General features: G+C 47.3%; 1 protein-coding gene across 1 annotated transcript; it reads right to left on the minus strand.

Moving 5' to 3' along the window:
- Positions 1-3,104: 3,104 nt before the first annotated feature.
- LOC108164619 (RNA polymerase II degradation factor 1) lies at positions 3,105-7,088 on the minus strand. The gene has a single exon (XM_017300457.2). It carries the CDS (start codon positions 6,223-6,225, stop codon positions 3,796-3,798), a length of 2,430 nt encoding a protein of 809 aa, XP_017155946.1. The 5' UTR covers positions 6,226-7,088; the 3' UTR covers positions 3,105-3,795.
- Between the last annotated feature and the right edge of the window lie 4,792 nt (positions 7,089-11,880).

The following is an 11,880-nucleotide window of genomic DNA, read 5'->3' on the forward strand; positions in this document are numbered from 1 at the left end:
CCGTTCACCGTTTACCATTCCTTTAATTTGTTCCACTCCCTCCGTTCCCCTGCTACGGTATTTTCACGTGTGGCTTTTTTATCTGTCTCTGTTACATTTCACCGTGCTTCTCATTTCTTTTATTTTCACGCCCACCTTTGTACTTCCTCTCGTTCGCCTTCCCCGTGCCTCCTGTTCGTTGTTTCCATGCCCCCACTCAGTTCTTTCTGTTTGTTCCTTTTCCATTTGTCCGTGATCGGTCATATTTTTAACTTCCTATTTGTCTCCGTTCGAATACACTCCTTGTAGGCTCCTTATGTTTCTCCTCCTTGTGTGTTCCACTTCTATGTATTCTACATTCTTCTACCTTACAGTTCCTCTTCACACTGTTCTACTCTTCACTTTCGTTTCCCTCATGTTTCACTCCCTTCAATTGCTCACTTTTGATTTTGTACCCTTTACTCCGTCCGTTCCACTTTTCCCCATTCCCCTCCACCATTTTGTTTATCCGCCAACTGTGTTCCTCCACATCCCAACGTTTCTCTTTCCCACCCATTCTAAGATCATTGACTACGTGGGAACGATCACCTGAACGAAAAAATCACATGCAGATCCGATGCGGTACGATCCGAATCCCGATATCCCTCCCGCTGCTATACCCTTTCCTTACGTAGGGGTATCCCTCCCGCACGTGTGTCCCGCCGGCCGTCCGTCCATCTGTTGGTCGCAAAATGTCGCAAAAATTCTTTGGCAACGATCGCTTTGACTGTGGATACTCTATGCTCGGGGATTTAGTTGGCTTTTTTTTTGTTGCCTTCATCCCAAGAAATCGTACAATGCAAAAAGAGGAAAAACGTCGCGTAAAAAACAATGAGTATGCCTCTCGTTCGCTTGCGGCGGCGGTGGTGCGCTGGTGTGCTGGTGGCTCTCGTGGTGCTGATGCTGATTTGTGGTGGTGTCTCGGGGCTCGTGATTGGCGCACACATTGGCAAACGAGAGCACTTTATTTTTAAACGTTTTAAAAATACGATCATTATAGAATTTGCGGCTTAGTCATACCCCGCTGCGGCAGCATAGCCAAAATGTGCCAAGCGATTTGACCAGAACCAAGTCGTGTTGGGACGGGACGGAACCGAACGGATAACTACGATGGGGGGGATGGATAGGGGTGTAGGTGAGAGTCTCAAAAGCCTTAAAGCTCTGGCCTATGAGTATGCGTTGTCACAATGCAAAAGAATATTCGAAATTGAAAACATTTGTGCGCCGAGAAAGATCAAACAGCGTTGGGTTCTTTGAATGCGCGCCTAACCTCACTTAATCATCATACAAATGATGATCCAAATAATCCAAACACTTGACATTAAGGCATCCATCAAGTAAAGGATCTGTCCATCGGATCTGGCTAGTAATTTCTCTAGAGCTCTTATCTATATGCTATTTTCATGGCCTGCAGATGGTTTTGTTGGAGGTACAGATAGTCTCATAATGACTTATACAACGGATGCACAAATCGAACCGCACTCCTTTCTACTAAGTGCATTTCTAAAACTATAGAAAACTATATAGAATAAATGATAACACAATTATTTACAAAACAATCAGTCAAATCAAAAAAAAAGGGGTAAAATAAGGGATTATCTTTGCCAATGAAGGGGGATATGAAGGGGTTGATCCCATAAACATATCATTAAGACTGTGGTCTCAATCAATTAAACCTTTTTTAATATTTGTTCACTACCTTTGGAATATATAAACATTTTCTAGATTTTTAGATTTCAGAATTAACATATGTTTAAAGGACACCCAAAACTGATGCATTTTGATTTAATACTTCAGCTGAATAGAATTTTTGTGCAACAAATTATTGAAATTTATTCACTATTTTTCACAATTAATATTATTTGAGTTAACGTGAAACATTAATTTTGAGGCTCGTTTTGATAAAGTTTCTACAACAAAAAGACATTGGTCTTATTGAAATTCGTTAAGTAGAATTGGTAGGGTCGGAAAGGGCTGTAGAACCTGAGTACAGAACTGCTCAAATAAATAAAGCATCTATTGGTGAAAGTATAAGAATATTAAATCGTCTGGAATGGTTTAGTTTCTTGTAACTAAGCGTGACAAAAGAGGCTTGTATGGATAATTTGAACTAAAGGAGAAATAGTTTTCGTAGAAAAATCCCCAATTTCGATAAAGCAGGAATTTACCTATAACATGGATTACTAACAGCTTGGACATCTGAAGAATCGACCAATCCATCGATTATAGAAAGAAGGTTCCCATCAATGGAGGAACTCTGCGAACTCTAAATTAGGGTTCTTCTTCTGAACCGTCAGTTGTGATTTCTGCATCTTATGCGGTTTTTGGTTGCATATTTCCAGACCACGCCCATAGATACCCCCCCATAGATATCGCCCCGCTGCGATGATCCAATGAGAAAATCAGTTCAATTTTTTTTTGTAAGTTTTTTTTTCGATTTCAGTTGTTAATTTTTAATCAATTCATTTTTCATTATTTTGTTGGTAGTTTTTCTGGCTCTTTCTCCTGTTTGCTGTTGCTGCTGTTTGTGGTCACAAATGTTACAATTATTGTTATTGTTGCTGTTGCTCTCATGTCAAATGTTATATATAAAAATACTGATTTTTATATATATTGTATGTATATATATCTAGGCATTTAAATAGGTTTCATTTCCTTAAAAAGATATCCCTTTGTTGCACGCAAAAAAACATTTCCATCTTAATTTTTGTTTCTTCTGTCGTTGTATATAAATATATTGTATATATGTATATGGTATATAATTATTATTAACTTTAAAATGTAATTCCGTAACTATTCATATAATGTATGTATATATCTCTAATGTTCTGGCTCTCTTTTTTGTCGTGTGTTTTGGGGTGTAAATATATATGTATATATATTAATCCGTGTAGACATATATGTATATATATATATATGTGTGTATCTCTATAATTCGTTAAGCTTCAGTTTTCAACAGTTTCGTTTTATGTATTGTTTTTATTAAATTTTGTATTTTTGTTTTGTATATCACAAGAATTTTCAATTTTCCATTTTCCAAAAGAAAAAAACAAAACCCTTACACATAAGAGCTCCGTACGCGTGTGTGTGTGTAAAAGTGTGTGTGTGTGTATTTTTGTTGGTTTTAAAGCTTTACTCTTAACAATTTTTTTTGTTTGCTCAGTTTTTCCAGTTGCAGTGTCACAATATTCCCTCCCTCTCGTTTCCCCCTACCCATTCTTTTGAAATTCTTGGGGCGAAAAAATTAATATGTTCCGCCGCGCCCTTTCCGTCGTCTGTTACCCGATTTTGTACACAATATAATTAATTATTTACACTTTCCGACGCTTGCAAAAAGGGTCCAAAATTTGAAATTAAATTACATTTCTAAAATTATGAAAAAAAAATATATGCGTATTAAAGACCATTGTTCAATGTTTAATGACAAAAAAAATTATCCGTCTTCCTTAAACTTAATTTGTTCTTAGAATTAGAGAAAAAAAAAATGTATTTATTATATCCTTAGTGATTAGGTGGGGGGCTCTGATATGCTTGGAAGATATATGATATATATTTTAGGGCGAAGGATGTGAATGTCCCCTCTTTTCTGAAATCCTTAGCAAATAACTGAAGAACGACGTACGCTTAAACCCATAAAGAAAGTGTATAATATATGGTAATTATTTAACGCTAGGAAGGCCAGGCCCAGTGACTGCCATAACTTGTTGGTGGGATCTCAGCTCCGCACACCCGCTGCTCGGCCATCTGTTGCTCCTCCAACTGTTGCTGCTCCATCGCTTATGCCACCAATGTCAAATTTGTCGCCGATGAGGCTGCCGTGTTGGAGGCTGGCCCGGTCCCAGGCATTGCCTGCAGCACTTGCACCGCCGAATGATGGCTGCTGGCGGCCATGGCAGCGGCCAATGCATCCTGATCCAGCCAGCGCTGCAGGTTCGCCTGCTGCTGCTGCTGCTGCTGCTGTTGTTGCTGCTGCTGCTGGATGTACATCAGGTTGTCGTTGTAGAGGGCGGCGTGGAGCTGCAGATTGAGACTGAAATTGCTGGCACTGCCTGTGGTGCCGCCGCAATTCCTGCTGCTGCTGCTGGCACTGTCGCTGTAGGTGGAGGAGCTGCTCTCGTAGCCGGACACGGGGGAGCCCTTGGGACAGCAGAAGCCGGTGGGTGAGAGGGCTGGTGCCGAGAACGGGCTGAGCACACTCTGGATGGGCGTGGATGTCTTGCTGTCGCTCCTGCTCTGAAACTGGTGCTGAGGACTCCCGCCGAGGGAGCTGCCGGGAAATGTCTGCAGCTGGCAGGAGACTGGGGACCCGCTACCGCTGCCATTCGACGCTGCCTGCAGGTGCATGACCAGCGGCGACTGAAAGCTGCTGCCGGAGAGCGAGCTCCGAGCGTGGGGGGAGGGCGACAGGCAGGCCGGATACGGATGGTTGCTCCAGATAATGGGATCCCGCTGCTCGCCGACCTTCTTGTTCTTCTTGAGGCGACGCTGCTGCTTCTTGCCATTCAGATCCTCGTGCTGATCCTCATCGGCATCGCCCTCGACCGCCTCATCATCGTCGTCCTCGACAATGCGCTCATCTTCCTCCTCGTGGGCATCCACCTCGTCAGCCTCCGAATCCCCAGCGCCGGCGGCGGCTTCATCGTCGTCGTCCAGGAGATACGGCTTGAAGAGTTTGACCTGCTTGGAGGGCAGCTTGCGCTCGTACTCCGCCTCCGCCTCGACCTCCACGTCGACGTCGACATCCTCGCTCTCCTGCTCCTGCTCGTGCTCCGGCTCCGGCTCCGGTTCGCTCTTGATCGTCTCCAGCTTGCTGATCTTGTCGGGCTGCACGGGCGTGCAGTTCACCTTGCGCTTCCTGAAGGTCAGATCCACCCCGGCAGCATTGCGCGGCCGATGGTGCTCCAGCTCCATTTCCTTCTCGAGCTTTTGCTGGCGGCGCGCGGAGCTGCCCAGCGACAGGTCCATGGGCGCCGGTGTGGGGGCTGCCTCCAGGCGATTCTGCACGAGCTGGTGGTCCGCTGGCGATGGCTGGGCCTGGGCAGCCAGGGCATGGTGGTGGTGCGGCAGGTAAGTGTGGTAGGCGGCATAGGGATGGGCATGGGGATGCACATGCGGATGGGCATGTGGATGTGGGTGTGGGTGTGGAATGTGGCTGGCAGCCGGGGAGACCGCGATTGGCACTTGCGTTGGCACTTGGACATTGGCAGCGTTAGGACTGTGGTTGCTGCTGCTGCTGCTCTGGGTATATGGCAATGGGTTGGCACTGATGGCTGATGGCGTTGGCGTCGCTGTGGAGGCACTGCCGCTACCGCTGCTGCTGCTGCTGTTCGCCATGGCTACTGCGGCCACAACGGCCGCCGCCAGGACACCACCGGAAGTGGTGGAGCCTTGGCTGGAGCTGCCATTGCTGGTGGCACTGCCATTGCTTAGGCTGCTGCTGCTGTTGGCGACTGCTGGAAGCTGCTGTGGCTGCGACTGCTGTTGTTGTTGCTGCTGCTGTTGCTGTTGCTGGTGGGGATGCACTGCTGCCACTGACACGGCCACGGGCACCGCCACAGGCACATGCAGATGTGGATGAGCAGCCAGCGGATGCGCATGGGGATGCGGATGCTGGTGCTGGTGCTGGTGCGGATGGTGGGCGGCAGCGAATCCATTGGCCAGCAGATGATGGGCATGGTGTGCCGCTGCAGCCGCTGCTGCTGCCGCTGCGGCATGATGATGTAGATGATGATGATGGTGCATCTGATGGACCAACGGATGGTCCAAAGTGTGGAACTGATGCGTCTTCACCTGTCCAGGTGTGGGGGACACCGACTGCTGTTGATGGCTCTGCTGCTGGTGCTGGTGCTGTTGCTGCTGCTGTTGCTGCTGCTGGTGCTGATTGTTGGCCACCGAGGAGCGGAGATTGGGTTCACATTGCAGCCACTTTTGGATCTGGCGGCGATGGATGTTGTACTTGCGGGCGGTAGCCCGCTGGTTGCCCTTGCAGTCATTGTCATTGCGATACGATTCCAGGACCTGCAGCTTAAAGTGGGGCGTGAAGATGCGTCGAGAGCCCATTTTGGGGCTGCCCGAGGAGCTGTTGTTGTTCGGTTCGGACTGATCCTTCTGCTGGGAGTGGGACTGCGACTGGGAATGCGACTGTCGCTTTTGCACTCCTACTCCCGATGATCCATTGATGATCGAACTTTGTTCGCTGGTATCCATTTTGGTTCGATGTTGGGTGCTCCGGTCGTGTAAAACGGTTTCTATCAAAAATATAGATATCTCTTTCTCTCTCTCTGTCTCTTTCCAGTTACTTTGTATATGGGTTTGATTGTATCAAAAGGCTTTGTTGGTGTTGGTATTTGAGCTGTTGCTTTTGTTGCTGTTGCTGTTGTGGTTGTTGTAGCCAATGCTGCTACATGCGTGCGACGCCTGCGCTTTCATAACTCGCGATCCGGCAGCCCTGGTTTCTGGTCTGGCCTGAGGCGCCCACGGTGACTGCGACAACGACAACGACAACGACAACGATGACGATGACGACGACGACGTTCACGTTGACAGCGACGTCCGTCCGCTCTCTCGCACACACAGGTTAACCCACAGAGTGTGTAAGCCAACAACAACACGCGGGAAAAAGTTCCGTAAAAAAACACACAGTAAAAAAATAATAGTTATATTGATTTCACACAAAAAACTATATACGTTTTTAGCCTTTGGTCGCGTTCAACAGTTTTGTTAGATAGTGTTTAGTTGTTGTTTTTTTTTATTTTATAGTTATTTTATAATTTATTTTTTGCTTTTTGCTGCTGCGTGCTGCTCGAACGACGATGGCGCTGTTTCTGAGTTTGGATTTCAGTTTTGAGCTGTTTCGCTGCTGTTCTTTTTGAATGCTGCTCGAGTGCTGCTGCTGCTATATGGCTATGGCTATGGCTGCTACTGCTACTGCCACTACTACTGCTGTTGCTGTTGCTGCTGCTGCTGCTGCGCTTTCATAACTCGCGATCCGCACGGCAAGGAATCCAAAACACAATTGTTCTGCCCTCAGCGTTCTACTTCAAAGATACGTTCTAGACTGGCTCGGCTCGACGGCAGTTCGCTGCTGTGTATGTCGGCGGATGCCTCTGCCGGCGTTGCGCTGCTGCTGCTACGGCGGCGGCGGCGGCGGCGGCGGCGGCTGGCTCTTGCTGTTCACTCACACTCGCGCACACAGGCGGCCGGGGCACCAGAATGAAACCAAATGAAACGGGCAAACGATGCGATACGAGACGACACGACACTACACGAAACGAAACTCACGACGCTCAGTCTGGGTCTGCTGCCTGCCTTTTGCATGTGGGTGTGTGTGTGTGTGTGTGTGTGTATCTGAGTGTCGTTGTATCTGCGTTCTAATAGCTCATCAACAGCACCTGTGTGTGCGTGTGTGTGTGTGTGTGTGAGTGAGAACGAGTCGTCGTGAGTGAGAACGAGTGTCAGCAGACACTTGGCGGCGGCGGTGGCCCATAGGGTCGCCTCTCCTCTCTCACGGCGGAGGAGCCAGAGCCCAGAGCCAGTTCCAATATGCTGCAGCAATAACAACAATGCAAGACCACGGCGCTGAGCGTTGCAGACAAACTGACGACAATCGTCGGCGAGGTGTCTGCGCCACTGTATGAGTGTGTATCTGTGTGCACTCATGTGCATTTGTGTAAGAGAGACCCGTACCAATACCCGTTCTTGTCGGCGCGGCCGCGCGGCGCTTTTGTGAGCGCGCTGCTGGTTGCGCCCCGTTCGGAACGGACAGAAGGGGACGGAACCAGCTCTACCCCGTCCCCAAGCCCGACGTCTCCCCCCCTCCCACCATGCTTAGCCCCCCTGGCGACGCAGTCGTCGCCTCACTGACTAACCCGACAAGCGCACCGTGAAGCAAATTACATGCGCAGAGGAGTTATGCAAGGGCATTGGATTGGCAGGAGTAGATAAGAATAGGAATACCGGGTTCTGGATCCTTTAATCGGTAAATAACGTGCATATCTATACAAAAAAATATTTTTTTTAGTTAAGATATAAATTCCATCTTTTTTCTATATTTTCTTTTTTCCTTTATTTTAAATTATCATCTAAATTTTTTGTTTTTTTTCAAAATACCATTTTCATTTGATATTCGCCCCACTGTGCTGCGACGACAGCGCCCCACGTTTGTGGGACTGCGGTTGCTGGTGCTGTTTCTAGCTCTGCCAGGCACATCTACATACATATGCATGTGCATGTGTAGTCACATGTCTATGTGTGTGCCAGAGTCGTGGCTGCCAGACATTCTGGCACTGGCACTGGCACTGGCACTGGCATTAGGGCCCCGCCGAGTGCCGAGTGCTCGGTCCCGTCCTGCCTAGCCCGGCGCACCCCCCTCCACCATTAACAACAACAACAGCCCACACGGCGACAACGACTGACGCGGCGACAGAGCGACGCAACAGATCGTCAAATGAACTTGTTGAGCATTACCGGTCCAAAGGGGGGTGGGGGTGCGCATGTCACTCGTGTGCGCGCTCCCTCTCTCTCTCAGACAAGCCCGCTCTCTTGCTCTCACTGAGAATCAACTGTTGAATGCAGCAAACAGCGTTGCATTTTTTTATATGTACAGCAGTTTTTGTTGGCGGCAGTGTGCATGCATATTCACATACATATTTACATACATACATATGCAGCGATAGCTTATTTCTGTCGACGTTGCCGCCGCCGCCACCCTGTCTAAGCTCAAAGACAAAAAAAGGGCATAGCCACGCAGCAGCCATGCAATAAATGCAGCAGCAACCAAAACGATGAGAAGTCCCGCACTTGTTGCGAATGACAAACGAAAAAGGTCTCCTCGGCCTCTGCTGCTTCTTCTCCTTCTTTCACAGAAATCTGCGCGTCGCTGCCGTCGTCGTCGTCAACTGGAATTCATGAATGAAACACATATGCAGAGATCTCTTTTCCTCTCTGTCTCTCCCTGGGTGTGTGTGTGTGTGTGTGTGTGTGGTGTGCGGAGGCTGTCACTGAGGCTGCCTGACAGTGGGCCGATTTTGGTTGCGTGTGTATGCAAATTCATAAATCCAACAAAAAGTATGGTATAAAAAAAGAGTGTTTTCAACATCATTTTGCGCGTGCGATATCCCTAAGGGGGAGCGAGCGAGATGGATGGATGCCAATGATAGCATTGACTCACCTCATCCCTCGTCTGACCGATGGATGGCTGCGGTCGGTCCGCTGATAGATCTCTGGCTCATTCCCCATCACTCACCAAGAGCAGAACTTTACACTGTCCAACATGGATGAGAGTCCCTATGACGAGATGTTTTCTGCATCTCAACCCATTTTCCACTGTGCCTGAACTCCCACTCTCTAATCCCCATTCCACTGCTCCTGCACTCACAATCCCAGTCCCATTGCTCCTGGACTTCTAACCCCACTGTTTGTGCACTCTCCGCCCAAATCTGCCTGCACCACCCATCCCATCCCTGCAACAACCCCTGCAGCCCACTGTGCCTTAACCCCTTCCTCAACAACCGCAGGGCCACGAAGACGACGCATTGTCTGGAATGAAATGGAATGGCGGCTCTGGTGCGCAGTAAGGGAGCGGGACAGAATGGTGTGGAATTGGAGCCTGTGACAGTGGAGCGCCTGGAAAAAGAGAATACTTTTTAAATGCATTTCCCAGTAAAACAAAAAACAACAACAAAAAATCAACAGAAAATATGCCGAAAACAAAATTAAAGATACAACAAAAACTTCAAAAGCAACAACAACAAAAGGTGTTCGTGTGTCTGTGTGTGTGTGTTGAAAATGAAAATCAAAAGAATTCCACTTTTTTTTAGACCCCGTCGGCTTCTAAATCGATTTATCAAAAACAAAACAAAAAACCTAAGAAGAAGAAGCAGAATCAGAATAAGAAGAAGTGGAGGTAAAAAAAGGCGGAAAAGACGAAGGCAAAGAGATAAAAATTGAATATAAAAAAAAGGTAACGTACAAATCGAAGAGCCCATACACACAATAGATGCACACACACACACACACACACACGCAGACACCCACGGGGGCACACACTTGGATGGGGAGACAGACAGACGAACGGACGGACGGACGGAACGACAGGCCCATGAATTGATTAAAAAGTTGAAAACAAAAAAATAACAAAAAAGAAAGGCTTATGCCGATGATCGAAACTGGATACCCTTGCAGATCGATCGCGTCTACTGAATCTCTATATGATATAATGGATCCGATCGGTACTATTTTAGCTGTTTTCTTCTTTCGAAACGTACATCGAAGTTTATCCCTTCCTTGCGTTACAAATACCTAATCAAAGTGTTAATACCTCTTTGCAAAAGGGTATACAAAAACTAAAGTGGGAAACGGATAGGGAAAGGGGAAAGGGAAAAGGGGAAAGGGCGCGGCAGTCAGCAACGAAGACGAAGGCACAGCCAAACGACGTGCTGGGGCACTTATGAGATCTGATCGGGCGAGACTATAGGGCTCCGACGGGGTAGCGTTGGCCGAGTGGAGCAGGGGAGTTGGAGAGGGGGACAGCTCTGAGGCGAACGAGGGCCTCAGGTTGGGGCCTGACCAACGCTGCCGCCGTGCTGTCTGCGTTTGAATAAGCCCACACAAACACACAGACACACACGCGAGCGCAGCGAGCAATAGAGGGAGAGCCAGAGATAGAGAGAGATCGCAAGAGAGAGAGAAAGAGAGAGAGAGAGTGAGGGATCAGAGGAGCCAGATGAGAGTGCGGTGGATCAGGAGAAACAGAGAATGGGAGATCAGGAGGCCGTGGAAGGGAACTGCGAGAGCCACAAACTGATGAAACAGGAGAGCGGACAGGCAGGATCGTTGCCAGCGCAAAATTAAGTATACCCAGCGTTATGGATCTCCAGCGTTATGGATACACCAGCGTTAAGGATACTCCACGGGACTCCATCAACACTTTCGAAATAATATGAAATTGTCAACAGGAAATTCTTCACCTATGATCACGCACGCCCGCCCCACACTCACCAAACCAATGACTAATCGAAGAGCACTCTACTCGTAACTAGCAACAACAACAAAAACTAGAAGAAAATGCCAGGCTCCGTTGACCGAAGCTTCACATACCCTTGCAGATTGTTGTAGTTGATTTTAATTGATCAAAAATAAAAGATAACTGCTTAACGATCGTTAAAGTATTATATAGAAATTTGGTCATATTTGGTTGAGTTACAGACATACAATTAAACAAAGATATTGTATTATATATACTATATACTGAATCGATCTTGGGGACTCTCGTAATTTCTGCAAAAAAAAAACAAACAAGTGTACATCGGCTTTCAATGATCCAGAATAGAGGTATACATATACACGATTTATAGAGTTTAAAATTCTTATCTGTGCACCATAATTCGAAGTACATGTACCCTCAGTAAGGGTATAGAACTACATAGTACCCGCTTCCAATAGTGCGATGCGATCCGGGGTCTTATCAGGCGATAACATCAAACAAAGGCAATTCAAGTGCTAAATTCTATTTGTTGGCGGCCCAATAAAAATCGATTTTGTAAACAGTTTTCTCTCTCTCGCCTTTTACGAGTACATGTATGTATTTTCTTTGTTTTTTCCTGTTTTTAATTTTTCAAGAATTACAAAGTGCAACAAACGTGGAAGATAGATGAATAAGTACCAGCGGAATCCAATCCCACAATCGTACGAGTGCGAGTACGAGTATCTGTGCCTCATATCTGGCACTATCTGTCAGGGCCTTTGTTCTGGGGGAACCGAACACGAAGTGCCGGCTCACCCGTTTATCGGTGGCATATATTTCAAGCTCCAATCTGTAGCGCTACTGCTAGACTATCCATTGACTGGATAGTGATATCTTGT

This window comes from Drosophila miranda, chromosome XL (genome assembly GCF_003369915.1).
Source record: "Drosophila miranda strain MSH22 chromosome XL, D.miranda_PacBio2.1, whole genome shotgun sequence".
NCBI lineage: Eukaryota > Metazoa > Arthropoda > Insecta > Diptera > Drosophilidae > Drosophila > Drosophila miranda.